The following is a 15859-nucleotide window of genomic DNA, read 5'->3' as shown; positions in this document are numbered from 1 at the left end:
AGACATTTTCATTAAACAGGTCTTAAATTTCATATTATGGACAGGTAAAGAAATAGAGAACAACAGCTCTAATAAGCATAAAACAGAAAAGTTAAAAGAAAGCTAACAGGGAAGAAGAAAGAAGAGAAAGATGGAAAAAATAAGACGCAAAGCTATGAGTTTAAGAGAGATGAAAAAATTAAGAGGAACATATTAACGGTCTGAGCCACATAAACGGTACATCACTTAGTCTGGCAACCTGAGTAAGTTTTTCAAACAACCCATTCGGCAAGGAGCTATTACATTATTCACAGATCTGCAACTGCTTTTAGCAATCCATCAAGCTTTGAAGAAACAGCCTACAATTTTCAGCATCATTATCAAAACAGTAGTGTTTAATGGGTTAATACAATGAATACAATGAGTGCAGAGGGTCCCAACAGGCAAACATAGGTTGCTGGTGAGCTGTCACTTGCATTATTTGAGACCACATATCACTCTGTAAAAGTTTTAGAAAAAAAAAAATCTCTTGGTACCAAGTAAAATTTCTTAATCACTAAATATGCATATGCTCTGTGGTGAGTTAAACTAGTCTCATTTTATTTTTGTATCTACTCACTAAAGTGCTAGAAAACCAGAATTAGGAAAATTCATGCAACCTATGTTGGTGAATATGTCTTAACTCTTGCATACTTAGTTATAACCCTGGCTTATTTTCCAAACTATTCAGTACAATATCTAATAAGCAAGCAGACCAAATGCAGTACTCAGCTCAACGACCCTGACATATTTTTCTCCACTACTGATTCAACCTCCTGAACTAGGAGGTAAGAGTTAAAACAGCCAATGAAATTTAAGATAACACATTACAGTGAACAGATGCTAAAGGAGACTACACAGAGGGCTCCTAACTTTCTAAAACATCACATTCAAAATACCAAACTGCAAACTGATTTCTAGAACAAGCAATGATACCAATTCCCTGAATAAGAACACAGCAAATATCTTGAGATAAATGGAAAATGTATATAATATTGGATCATCTGACAAAATACTGAAGAGTTTTAACTATATCTCATTATTAGCTTTTGATCTGGGCAGCACTGATTTGGTGACCAAATCCTAGTATAACCCAGGGTCCACCTTTTTTGAGGAGAATGATAACCATTGTCCTCAATAACCAAATCACTAAAACTTTTGGAATATAACTGAAAGTGAAGTAGTCAAGCCTCTGAGGAAAGTATATACGTGTAGAACAAAACAAAGAAGTAATACGGTATTACCATAAACTTTACACCCTCCCTGGTGGGGTCCCAGCAAACTGCAGAGAAGAGGATTCTGCATCAACCAAATAAATCCATCGAACAAATGTTTATTGAGCCAAGTACTATAGTGGAATCTAGGTATGTAAAATGAAGTAAGCTAACCTGAATGCATTCATATCCTCTTGGGAGACATAATACACACCAAATTTCGGTGAGTATTACGATAAAGATGCTGAACTAAGTACTAAAGAAATACTGTTGAGGAGGCACAGAATTTTAACTTAAAGGGTATGACAGTGGGGAAGACAGAATCACAGAAAGCTTCATAGATTGCAAGATATCAGAGCTGGGCATCACAGGATGTATAGAAATCTGTCAATGGAAAAAAGGAGAATTTTAGTCACTGCAGGTCAAAGAAATGAAAAACCTGAATAAAAATAAGAATATATGAAAAGAGGGGGCCGGGCATGGTGGCTTAAGCCTGTAATCCCAGCACTTTGGGAGGCCGAGACAGGTGGATCACGAGGTCAGGAGATTGAGACCATCCTGGCTAACCCGGTGAAACCCCGTCTCTACTAAAAAATACAAAAAACTAGCTGGGTGAGGTGGCGGGTGCCTGTAGTCCCAGCTACTTGGGAGGCTGAGGCAGGAGAACGGCATGAACCTGGGAGGCAGAGCTTGCAGTGAGCTGAGATCCAGCCACTGCACTACAGCCTGGGGGACAGAGCTAGACTCTGTCCCAAAAAAAAAAAAAAAAGAATATATGAAAAGATGTGTTTAGATCAAGTGCAGTGGTTCATACCTTAATCCCAGCATTTTGGGAGGCCAAGACAGGAGGACCACTTGAGGCTGCTTGTTTGGTGCCAGCCTGGCCAACACAGCGAGACCTCATCTCTGTAAAAAAATTTTTAAACCAGCCAGGCACAGAGGCACACATCTGCAGTCTCAGCTACTCAGGGGGCTGAGGCAAGAGGAGTGCTTGAGCCCAGGAGTTGGAGATTACAGTAAGCTAGGATTGCACCACTGCACTCTACCCTAGGCAACAGAATGAATTAAACCCCATCTTTAAAAAAAAAAAAAAGAAAGAAAAGAAAAAAATGGGTTTAGAAAACGGGAACACTATAATGAAGCTAAAGCAAGACAGATAGAGGGCAAAGGCAAAAGAAGAGGGTAGAAAAGTTAACATGAAGACAAAAGGAAAAGCTCCTGAGATTACACAACAAGAAGCTGGCAGTTATTTCAAAAACAACAGGGAGGCACTGACATGCTGATGAGTTTTGAATAAAGAGAGGTTGACAAAAACAGACCAATATTTTACAAAGATAAATTTGGTTATAGTGTAAAAGCTAGATTACTGGAGAATGGAGAGAGAGTGATCACGTACAAAACAATTACAAAAGAAGTCTTTGAAATCATCAGATGTGTTAATTACAAACCCCAATCACCCTTAATCTAAGTAACACTGTTTTATGTACAATAAAAAAATGAAAACATTTGAATACACTTTTGAAAATTCTATAATTCAGAGTTTTTACTAGTTCAGTTAGTTTCCCCCAATTATTCCAAATCAGAGAGATTTCATTATGTATATCTTTGATGTAATCAGCATTTCCAGTTTTGGAAATTCTGTTTGTCACTAAAATAACTTTCATACTATTATCTCATGGAATGTGGTAAGGAAAAACAATCCTGCTATACATCAACTATGACCCAGTAAAGTGATTGCCATAGGGTTTTCTTTTTTATTCTTACCATTACTAGTTCTTCCTGTAACTCACTGCAACTTTTTTCATTATACTGGAGTCTCTTTGAGAGGTCTATAATTACTTTCTTCTGTTCCTCGATCTCTTCATTTAGTTTCTTGTTTTTGGAGAAATACTCTCTTTCTAATCTGAAAAGTTAAAGTGTCAGAGCAGGTTTTTCAAACATGCTTATATCAACTGATATTACACACCTTTAAGACGTATGGCAGATGTACTACATATCATGTGTTCATGCTAAAAGACTTTTTAAGGCTGCCTTTCCTTTTTCAAACAAAAAGTACTGCATATTCTTAAATGAAAAACTTCAAAGCAATATTACTTCCCCTTTGATAGTAGGTATTTGTAGTATGCCCAAGGCTATAAGCAAAATAGATTTGGTTAGTGTTGATTTGGTTGCACCACCATTTTTGATGAGCAAAACCCACCTACCATAGTCCAATTAGCTCAGAGACTATCTCAAGAATGAGAAAACAGTACTACCAAACAATTTTAAAATTAAAATACAACATTAAAAATGGAACAAATGTCTCACATCTGAATGTCCATGCAAGTAGAACCAGTGTGGTGGCATGGAAGATCCAAAAGGAAGACTAATCAAAAATAATTCACATTCAGTTTGAAGACATATGAATTTCTTTTCAAAGGATTCACCTTTCTATTTAAGTTTTGCTCAGATAGGCCAGGTGCAGCTGCTCACAACTATAATCCCAGCACTTTGGCAGTCCATGGCAGGAGGATCATTTCAAGCCAGGAGTTTAAGATCAGCCTGGGCAACAAAAGAAGACTCCATTTCTACAAAATAATTTAAATATCAGCCAGGCACAGTGGTATGTGTCTGTAGTCCCAGACTCTCAGGAGGCTGAGGCAGGAGGACTGCCTGAGCCCAGGAGTTCAAGGTTGCAGTGAGCTATGATTGTGCCACTGCACTCAGTCTAGGTAACAGATTGAGATCCCATCGCTTATATATATATAAGACACACACACACATAATATATACACACACATGGCTGTGTGTGTGCATATAGATAGATAGATAGATAGATACAGAGAGAGAGAGAGAGAGAGAGAGAGAAATGAACAAGGCCTCCAAGAAATATGGGCCTATGTGAAAAGACCAAACGTGCATTTGATTGGTGCACCTGAAAGTGACGGGACAATGGAACCAAGCTGGAAAATACTCCTCAGGATATTATCCAGGAGAACTTCCCCAACCTAGAAAGGCAGGACAACATTCAAATTCAGGAAATACAGAGAACACCACAAAGATACTTCTCGAGAAGAGCAACCCCAAGACACATAATTCTCAGATTCACCAAGGTTGAAATGAAGGAAAAAATGTTAAGGGCAGCCAGAGAGAAAGGTCAGGTTACCCACAAAGGGAAGCCCATCAGACTAACAGCACATCTCTTGGCAGAAATCCTATAAGCCAGAAGAGAGTGGGGGCCAATATTCAACATTCTTCAAGAAAAGAATTTTCAACTCAGAATTTCATATTCAACCAAACTAAACTTCGTAAGTGAAGGAGAAATAAAATATTTTACAGACAAGCAAATGCTGAGAGATTTTGTCACCACCAGGCCTGCCTTACAAGAGCTCCTGAAGGAAACAGTAAACATGGAAAGGAACAACTGGTACCAGCCACTGAAAAAAAATGCCAAATTGTAAAGACCATCAATGCTATGACGAGCCTGCATCAATTAACGAGCAAAATAACCAGCTAACATCATCATGACAGGATCAAATTCACACATAACAATATTAATCTTAAATGTAAATGGGCTAAATGCCCCAAGTAAAAGACACAGACTGGCAAATTGCATAAAGAGTCAAGACCCATTGGTGTGCTGTACTCAGGAGACCCATCTCACATGCAGAGACACACACAGGCTCAAAACAAAGGAATGGAGGAAGATCTACCAAGCAAACGGGAAAAAAAAAAAAAAAAAAAAAGCAGGAGTTGCAACCCTAGTCTCTGAAAAAAACAGACGTTAAACCAACAAAGATCAGAAGAGACAAAGAAGGCCATTACATAATGGTAAAGGGATCAATTCAACAAGAAGAACTAACTGTCCTATATATATATGCACCCAATACAGGAGCACCCAGATTCATAAATCAAGTTCTCAGAGACTTACAAAGAGACTTAGACTCCCACACAATAATAATGGGATACTTTAAAACCCCACTGTCAACATTAGACAGATCAACGAGACAGAAGGTTAACAAGGATATCCAGGACTTGAGCTCAGCTCTGGACCAAGTGGACCTAATAGACATCTACAGAACTCTCCACCCCAAATCAAAAGAATATACATTCTTTTCAACACCGCATCACACTTATTCTAAAATTGACCACATAATTGGAAATAAAACACTCCTCAGCAAATGTAAAAGAACAGAAATCACAACAAACTGTCTCAGACCACAGTGCAATCAAATTAGAACTCAGGATTAAGAAACTCACTCAAAACTGCACAACTACATGGAAAGTGAACAACCTGCTCCTGAATGACTACTCAGTAAATAACAAAATGAAGTCAGAAATAAAGATATTATTTCAAAGCAATGAGAACAAAGACACAACATACCAGAATCTCTGGGACACATTTAAGGAAGTGTGTAGAGGGAAATTTATAGCACTAAATACACACAAGAGAAAGCAGGAAAGATCTAAAATCGACACGCTAACATCACAATTAAAAAAATTAGAGAAGTAAGAGCAATCAAATTCAAAAGCCAGCAGAAGGCAAGAAACAGCTAAGATCAGAGCAGAACAGAAGGAGATAGAGACACACACAAAAGAAAACCCTTCAAAAAAATCAATGAATCCAGGAGCTGATTTTTTGAAAAGATCAACAAAATAGCCTCCTAGCAATACTAATAAAGAATAAAAGAGAGAACAATCTAATCGATGCAATAAAAAATGGTAAATGGGATATCACCACCGATCCCACAGAAATACAAACTACCATCAGAGAATATTACAAACACCTATAAACACCTCTATGGAAATGAACTAGAAAATCTAGAAGAAATGGATAAATTCCTGAACACATACACCCTCCCCAAGACTAAACCAGGAAGAAGTTGAATCTCTGAAAAGACCAACAACAGGTTCTGAAATTAAGGCAACAATTAATAGCCTACCAACCAAAAAAAAAGCCCAGGACTGGACAGATTCACAGTCGAATTCTACCGGAAGTACAAACAGGAGCTGGTACCATTCCATCTGAAACTATTCAAATCAATAGAAAAAGAGGGAATCCTCCTTAACTCATTTTATAAGGCCAGTATCATCCAGATGCTAAAGCCTGGCAGAGACACAACAAAAGGAGAGAATTTTAGACCAATATCCCTGATGAACATAGATGCAAAAAGCCTCAATACAATTCTGGAAAACCAAATCCAGCAGCACATCAAAAAGTGTATCCACAAAGATCAAGTTGGCTTCATTCCTGGGACGCAAGGCTGGTTCAACATATGCAAATTAATAAATGTAATCCATCACATAAACAGAACCAACAACAAAAACCACATGATTATTTCAATAGATGCAGAAAAGGCCTTCAACAGAATTCAACACCCCTTCATACCAAAAACTCTCAATGAACTAGGTAAGGATGGAACATATCTCAAAATAGTAAGAGCTATTTATGACAAACCCACAGCCAATATCATACTGAATGGGCAAAAACTGGAAGCATTCCCTTTGAAAACCAATATATACAGAGATGCCCTCTCTCACCACTCCTATTCAACAAAGTGTTGGAAGTTCCGGCCAGGGCAATCAGGCAGAAGAAAAAAATAAAGGGTATTCGATTAGGAAAAGAGGACGTCAAATTGTCCCTGTTTGCAGATGACATGATTGTATATTCAGAAAACACCATCATCTCAGCCCAAAATCTCCTTAAGCTGATAAGCAACTTCAGCAAAATCTCAGGATACAAAACTCAATGTGCAAAAATCACAAGCATTCGTATACACCAATAACAGACAGAGAGCCAAATCATGAGTGAACTCCCATTCACAATTGCTACAAAGAGAATAAAATACCTAAGAATCCAACTTACAAGGGATGTGAAGGACTTCTTCAAGAACTAGAAACCACTGCTCAGAAAATAAAAGAGGACACAAACAAATAGAAGAATATTCCATGCTCATGGGTAGGAATAATCAGTATCATGAAAATGGCCATACTGCCCAAGGTAATTTACAGATTCAATGCCATCGCCATCAAGCTACCAATGACCTTCTTCACAGAATTGGAGAAAACTACTTTAAAGTTCATATGGAACCAAAAAAGAACCCGCATGGCCAAGACAATCCTTAGCAAAAGAACAAAGCTGGAGGCATCACGCTATCTGACTTTAAACTATACTACAAGGCTACAATAACCAAAACAGCATGGTACTGGTACCAAAACAGAGATATAGACCAATGGAACAGAACAGAGGTCACAGAAATAACACCATACATCTACAACCATCTGATCTTGACAAACCTGATGAAAAGAAGATATGGGGAAAGGATTCCCTATTGAATAAATGGTGTTGGGAAAACTGACTAGCCATATGTAGAAAGCTGAAACTGGATCCCTTCCTTACACCTTATACAGAAATTAATTCAAGATGGATCCCTTCCTTACACCTTATACAGAAATTAATTCAAATTAATTTAAAGACTTAAATGTTAGACCTAAAACCATAAAAACCCTAGAAGAAAACCTAGGTAATACCATTCAAGACATAGGCATGGGCAAGGACTTCATGACTAAAACACAAAAAGCAATGGCAACAAAAGCCAAAATGGACAAATGGGATCTAGTTAAACTAAAGAGCTTCTGCACAGCAAAAGAACCTACCATCAGAGTGAACAGGCAACCTGCAGAATGGGAGAAAATTTTTACAATCTATCCATCTGACAAAGGGCTAATATACAGAATCTACAAAGAACTTAAACAAATTTACAACCAAAAACAAACAACCCCATCAAAAAGTGGGCAAAGGATATGAACAGAAACTTCTCAAAAGAAGACATTTATGCAGCCAACAGACATATGAAAACATGCTTATCATCACTGATCATCAGAGAAATGCGTATTAAAACCACAATGAGATACCATCTCACACCAGTTAGAATAGTAATCATCAAAAAGTCAGGAAACAACAGGTACTGGAGAGAATGTGGAGAAATAGGAATGCTTTGACACTGTTGGTGGGAGTGTAAATTAGTTCAACTATTGTGGAAGACAATGTGGCGATTCCTCAAGGATCTAGAACTAGAAATACCATTTGACCCAGCCATCCCATTACTGGGTATATACCCAAAGGATTATAAATCATGCTGCTATAAAGACACATGCACACATATGTTTACTGTGGCACTATTCGCAATAGCAAAGACTTGGAACCAATCCAAATGTCCATCAATGATAGACTGGATTAAGAAAATGTGGCACATATATGCTATGGAATACTATGCAGCCATAAAAAAGGATGAGTTCACGTTCTTTGCAGGGACATGGATGAAGCTGGAAACCATCATTCTGAGCAAACGATCACAAGGACAGAAAACCAACCACCACATGTTCTCACTCATAGGTGGGAATTGAACAATGAGAACACATGTACTCAGGGAAGGGAACATCAAACACCGGGGCCTGGCTGGCGGTGAGGGGCTTGGGGAGGGACAGCATTAGGAGAAAGACCTAATGTAAACGAGTTGATGGATGCAGCAAACCAACATGGCACATGTATACCTATGTAACAAACCTGCACACTGCACACATGTATCCTAGAACTTAAAGTCTAAAAAAAAAATAAAAATAAATTAAAAAAAAAAACTTGTCCAGACTGGAACAAGTAGACAAAAAAGTCCAGGAGGACCATCTCTTAGAAGAAATTTAAAATGATAGGATCTCTGAGGGGTAGGAACATGGGAGACTTTCAGTTCTGTTAATGTTTAGAAATAATTTAATAAGTGATTGGTTAATCACATAAACTAATACAGTTTAAAATGAGGCAATTATTAACTATTCTCATCTGTTGATTCTGCAAATATTTTCTGGTTTGTTTTTTTAGACAGCATCTCACTTGGTCACCCACGGTGAAGTACAGTGGCATGATCATAGCTCACTGCAGCCTCGAACTCCTTGGCATAAGCAATCCTTATACCTCAGCCTCCCAAGTAGCTGGGACTACAAACATGCGCCACCACAAGCAATCCTCCCCCACCTCAGCCTCAAGCAATCCTCCCACCACAGCCTCCCAAAGTGCTGGGATTACAGGTATGAGCCACCACATCCAGCCCAATTCCATAAATCTTTATTTAGCAGCTCTTATGTACCTTTCTAGGCATTGACAGACAGTAATAAACAAAGTTTCTTGTTACATAAGACAGACAATAAATAACAAAGAACACAATAAAATGTGCTATAAAAAAAAAGATGGGTTAACAAAAATTAAACTGTAGAAAAAATAAGGTATGCTGAACCCAAAAATATAACTCTATGGAAAGGATGGAAAGAGGGAAGGAGTAAGTGTCTGTGGTGTGGGAGAAGCATATAATAGAGATATATAAGTAGAACTCAATAGATATCTAAAGGCAGAAACTAAAAAAATGGCATACTATGCTTGTTATTTAGAAATATGAAATCAAATTTCAGAAGAAACAGCACTAAGATTTGAAAGTAGATGCATCAAAGGAGTAGAAACTAATAGTGGAGAGCAATGGGGCATGAAACTGTTGTTTTTCATGAGCCTAACAGTACCATTTTATTCATTAGACTGTGTACATGTATTAATTTGATAAAATCAAGATTTTAGTTAAAAATTACTATTACTCAAAAAATATAAAATTAAGTGCATCTGTCATTACACACACAATACACACACAGCTTTTTTTTTTTTTGCTGGGGGGGGTACTATTTTATAAATAAAGGCCAAACTGTGTCCATTGAAATGGGGGAACACATCTTGCTATTGAGCATTCTGGTGGACAACTCAAAAAAGCTGACTCCTACCACGCTGCTAAACTCCCAACCAAGAGGGAGTAAGTGGGGCAAGAGTAGGGCAGGTTAAGGAGATGCCTCGTCTCTGAATTCTGACGGGAAAGGGCCAGGACTTAAAAGGTGGAGGATTTAGGCAAGAAAAGGAAGAGAAGAGAAGTAAGTCTGTAGCTAGGATGCCTTCTTTCCTACTGGAGCTCCATTCTTCCTTTTTTTTTTTTTTTTTTTTAATACTTCAGCTAAGAATTTGACAATAACAGGCTATTTTAACAAATAGCCATCTTTGGACTATGTTTTTACATACAATGTAAACAAAAATAGTGCTACTAAGTTACAATACTGTTGTTATGTTTATCCTTTTGGGTGATATATTTAGAAAACTAAATTCCTAAATATTGAGTCTAAGAAATAAATTTAGATGCAGTCCATTTAGTATGATATATTTGACTAATGATGTTCCAAATTAAATTTAAGTTTCAACTATACCTGAGGATTACTATGATCTCTTTCTCCCTACTATTGCCCAGCAATCAATTATCACAGTTAATGAAGACTTCACTATATTTGAAAATTCAGATGGTTAATGGGTACAAAAATCCAGCTAGATGGAAGTAACAGGATCTAGTGTTTGGTGGCACAACAGAGCAACTACAGTTAACAATAATTTACTACATATTTCAAAATAACTAAAAAAGTGCAACTGGAATGTTCCTAACATAAATAAATGATAAATGCCTGAGTTAATGGATAGCCCAGTTACCCTGATTTGATCATCACACATTGTATGCTTGTATAAAAATATCACATGTACCCTATAAATATGTACAACTATTATTTACCCATAATTAAAAAGAAAAAAATGTTCAAAAAGAAAACAAAAGATTATTGAAAAGCTTTAGTTTCATACTGCAAGTTTTAGATGGAAAAAATTTTACACTAAGAAATTTTGATTACAGAATGATGGAATATATACATTCCATCTAAAATAATTTCATGCAGGAATGTCTACTGTTATGAAACTATGGACCAAAACTATAACTCTGCAATATAAACACAGCTTTCTTTCTCCTGCCTTTTAGTGAGATCCTGCCTAGGTTTATCTGGCAAGAAACAGAAGCTTAAGAACCTTAACCAATGGCAGGTTCAAGCATGATGAACTGCTACATCAGTTCACAACAGGTAAAACAATATTCTACTCCAAAACTCCACATTCTCAAAGTTGCAAGTTAAAAGTATTATTTACCTTAAAGACCTAAAATCTATCAATTCTCTATTTGTGATACATTAACCAAAACTTAGAACTACTTTGAAACAACAGAATATTTTTCAGAAATTCAGAATCTTCTTTAAAAAAATATTTTAAAAATTTTAAAAACCTTTTTTAAAGACGATTCTGAAGTACAGTTAGAAGTACAGGCAGAAAATGGAAAATGGAAGTACAGGTAGATCCCTCAAGTCATATCATTCCTTGTTATACTACAGATAGAACGGGTGGAAGTGGCTTTCATTTCACATACACGGAAAAGGAAGACGGGATGGGAAAAGGAAAGTCACAGAAATTTTCAACGATTATTGGGCTTTAACGATTACCTGTTATTATTTATTTATAATATTTAACGTGTATTATTATGACAGTTATATGCAGATGAAGAAGCGATAAGGGACATTATGTTAAAGCATTAGGAGTGTTAATTAGCTAGTGCCTAGTTGGAATATGTAACCAATGTTTAGAATTGTCAGTTGGTGCTTACTGGAATATTAAACTTGAGTAAAAATTTTCAAGTTCCAAAATACAACTAACAGCAAAACAAACTTAAGGAAAAAAACTGCTTTGGGGTCCAATTAGGAAAGTATATAGGTTAGACTCAGCTTAATTGTTAGCAAGTAGGTTAAAATTCCTCTGGTCCAATCTTTATGAGACTCTCTTCTTCAACATCCATGACAGAGAATCATCCACTCTGTGTTTTGAATTTCCCAAGGCAGGAAGCTCAGTAGTTCCCTGAAAGATGTCTATTATTTCATTGCTAGAAAGCTTTAATTATTGGGAGCTCATTCTGACTTCTTACAGTTTTATTTGTAGGTCCTAATCATTACCTTAAAGCAAAAGTAAAGAAATCTTCACTATGTTCCACATAAAAGCCTTTCAAATAGATATGCAGAATAATATTTGAATACATATTTGAATAAAATTTGAATACATTGAAATATATTAAATGTGCACATTCAAGCAACGGTTCAAAAAAAATAAAAGAGAAATAAGTCCTTAGAATAACATTCACAGAATGTCATTTAAGTCACACTAGAGGAAGCAAGGAAATTCAGTTAACAATTATTGGTTTAAAATATTATAAGTATCATTAATTAAAGAAACCAACATTTTAAAAGAGTTTTAAATTTTTTCAGTCTTTCAGGTACAATCTTCATGGTTTTTGTCACACTCACAAAAATTACCACTATTTAAGTAATACTTTCACTTAAATTAACTCACTTCTTATAATAAATAAAGCCTTTTTTTGTTTGTTTTATTTTATTATTTTTTTTGAGACGCAGTCTCCCTCTGTTGCCCGGGCTGGAGTACAATGGCACGATCTCAGCTCACTGTAACCTCTGCCTTCCGGGTTCAGGTGATTCTCCTGCCTCAGCCTCCCAGGTAGCTGGGATTACAGGTGCCCACCACCCCACCACACCTGGCTAATTTTTGTATTTTTAGTAGGGACGGGGTTTCACTGTGTTAGCCAAGCTGGTCTCGAACTCTTGAACTCAAGTGATCTACCAGAGTCGGCCTCCCAAAGAGCTGGGATTACAGGCGTGAGCCACTGTGCCCAGCCAATAAAGCATTTTAAAATAAATCTTTATATTGTGGATACAAATGGAAAACCATTATCTACTTGCCATAAATAGAAACAAAGATTAAAATATAATTCTAATATGCCAGTGTATTATCATGCCACAAACGAATAAGTAGTATGAATTCCCACCCTCTGGGGGGAAATGGTTTAAAATGTCTACTATTGACTTATTTTTGGAAACATATTAATGCATTATAAACTTCTTAAAGCATTTCACAGAATTTTGAAGATGAAAGGCTTTTGAACTGAAAAAGGTTAAAATCAGTAGGAGTCAGAAAGATTTTAATTCTGCCACTTAGGAGCTATATGTCCTTACTCTGGCTAAGCCTCAATTTCCACATCTGTAAAAGAGATTTTTAAAAGTACCTTCCTCATAGGGTGTTAGACAAATGAAACGATGCAGTGCTATGTATATAGTGAGTCACAAATGCATGTTAGCCACTAGTAGTAGTATTACTGCTATTATTATTATTTCTGTAGTTTGAGAAAATGTCAAATATTATCCATCTTCATATAGACCATTTTACATGGCTTAGAAATCTTAGCCCCAGATCTTAGCCTTAGATCATAGCTCACTTCAGCCTTGAACTCCTGGGCTCAGGTGATCCTCCCACCTCAGCCTCTCGAGTAGCTGGGACTACATGTGCACACCACTATACCCGGCTAATTTTTTTATTTTTTTGTAGAAACAAAGTCTCACTATGTTGCCCAAGCTGGTCTTCATACTTAAAGATATTGCATTACATCAATCATATAATACAAACTACATTAATATATTTACTTCCTAGTATATTACTCAATTTCTTGGGCTACTTGGAATATAATATACTTCAATATCCAAAAGAGCATTTCCATTTTTACCTATACAGGAAAGTATAGTTATGTTTTATGAAGTCACTTACCCCAATCTACCACTGACATTAATGGGAGCTATATCAAAAATACATAGTATACATTCATATTTTACATAGCTTTTATAAAATCTTTATGTTAATTTAGAGAATTTTACAGTAGAATACTCACAAATTTAGTTTTGCAAAGCTCTCTTGTGCGTTATGCTTTTCTCGCTCATATGCACTTTCAACTTCTTTGAATTCATTCTTGATCATTTCCAAATCAGCAACAGCTTCTGCTTGACTGGCCTTTTCTACTTGCAAAGCTCCTTCAAGGTCTCGAATCCGTAACTACCAGATGACAGACAAGTAATTAAATCAAGCTAAGAAATGCTAGTAGCAATCTTAAATTGAGTAGAATACTTTGACAGTAACAGATTATCATTCATCCAAGCACTTCTTTCTGTTTTGGCTTAAAAAAGAAAGATAAACAAACAAAAGACAGTTTATTCCCTTTCTCAATATGTTTAAATAAAATGAGAAAGAGTGGAAGAATGAAGACAAGAGTTAACTGTGTTATGAAAGATAGGCTGGTATAATATAACCCATTCTATCAAAGAAAAATAGATATGTAGATACAACTCAATCTAAATTTTCAAAGTTTCAAATTTTTACCTACTAATCCATTCAGATACTTCTTTTATAAAATACAATAAATTAAATGTTTGGCTTTTTTAAGACACAAGGTCTCACTTTGTCACCCAGGCTGAAGTGCAGTAGTGTGATCATAGCTCACTGTAGCCTTGAATTCCTGGGCTCAAGTGATCCTCCCACCTCAGCTTCTCAAATAGCTGGGACTACAGGTGCACACCACCATACCCAGCTAATTTTTTTTACTTTTTGTAGAGATGGGGTCTTGCTATGTTGCCCGGGCTGGTCTTGAACTTCTAGCTTCAAGTGATCCTCTCACCTTAGCCCCCCAAAGCACTGAGATTACAGGCATAAGCCACTGCTCCTGGCCTGGTTTTTGAAAACTAAAGGGAAGTATTCTTCCTCTCTTATAAGAAACATTATAACTGAGTATCTCTATAAGCCTAAGAAATTTAATAGATCTTTTTATTCTTATATATAGATTATAATGGATTTCTTACTATAGAAAAGTGATGTTCTTATTGTCAAACAATACTATTTGACTGAAATATTTATGGTTATAGTGATTTGATATCTGGGATTCACTTCAAAATAGTCTGGAGGCAGCCGGTGCCTGTAGTCCCAGCTATTCAGAAGGCTGAGGAGGGAAGATCCCTTGAGCCAGGGAGTCCGAAGCTGCAGTGGGCCGTGATTGCACCACTGCACTCCAGCCTGGTTAACAGTGAGACCTTCCCTCAAAATAAAAAATAAAAAAAAATTTTAAAGTCTGAAAGTGGGAGAGTTCTAGGAGGTAAGAGATAAAACACCATTGACGTGAGCTAAGTATTGAAGCTGGGCGATGGGTATGTGGGAAGTTCATTTTCCTATTTCACTTTTGCATACACTTGAAATTCTACATAAAAAGACATTTTAAAACTATATTCCCAGGCCGAGGTGGGCAAATCACCTGAGGTTGGGAGTTTGAGACTAGACTGACCAACATGAGAAACTCTGTCTCTACTAAAAAATACAAAATTAGTCGGGCGTGGTGGCTCATGCCTGTAATCCCAGCCACTAGGGAGGCTGAGGCAGGAGAATCACTTGAACCTGGGAGGCAGAGGTTGCAGCAAGCTGAGATCGTGCCACTGCACTCCAGCCTGAACAACAAGAGCAACATTTCATCTCAAAAAAAAAGAAAAAACAAACTATATTCCCTGTGTCCACCAACCATAGGATGAATAAACAAGTTCATTCCAACAAAACAATTATATGTAGCTATAAAAAGGCTACAAAATAACCCGTGGGTGTGCGCGTGTGTGTGTGCGTGTAAATTTAAGGGCCTACAGGCCAAGCACAGTGGCTCATGCCTATAATCCCAACCCTCTGGGAGGCTGAGGCAAGCGGATCATTTGAGCTCAAGAGATTGAGACCAGCCTGGGAAACATGGTAAAACCCCATCTCTACAAAAAATACAAAAATTAGCTGGGAGTGGTGTCACGCGCTTGTAGTGCCAGCTACTTGGGGGACAGAAGCA

At 36.9% G+C, this 15859-nt stretch overlaps 1 protein-coding gene across 4 annotated transcripts in view; it reads right to left on the bottom strand.

Moving 5' to 3' along the window:
• The window catches only part of CCDC171 (coiled-coil domain containing 171), a 413214-nt gene that overhangs the window by 296560 nt on the left and 100795 nt on the right, over window positions 1-15859 (bottom strand). For all 4 annotated transcript variants that reach the window (XR_004443489.1, XM_033237405.1, XM_033237406.1 and 1 more), the window contains exons 9-10: window positions 13886-14046; window positions 2997-3135 (exon numbers count right to left, since the gene is read on the bottom strand). Coding sequence is in view for 3 of the 4 variants with exons in the window: in XM_033237405.1 (XP_033093296.1) it covers window positions 2997-3135; window positions 13886-14046 (300 nt within the window). In the remaining variant the exon portion in view is untranslated. The remainder of the gene's footprint in view (window positions 1-2996; window positions 3136-13885; window positions 14047-15859) is intronic.

The sequence above is a fragment of the Trachypithecus francoisi genome, unplaced genomic scaffold (assembly GCF_009764315.1).
Source record: "Trachypithecus francoisi isolate TF-2019V2 unplaced genomic scaffold, Tfra_2.0 Lachesis_group16, whole genome shotgun sequence".
Lineage (NCBI taxonomy): Eukaryota > Metazoa > Chordata > Mammalia > Primates > Cercopithecidae > Trachypithecus > Trachypithecus francoisi.
The sequence above is the reverse complement of the archived record's forward strand: the minus strand, read 5'-3'. Positions and strand labels throughout refer to the sequence as shown.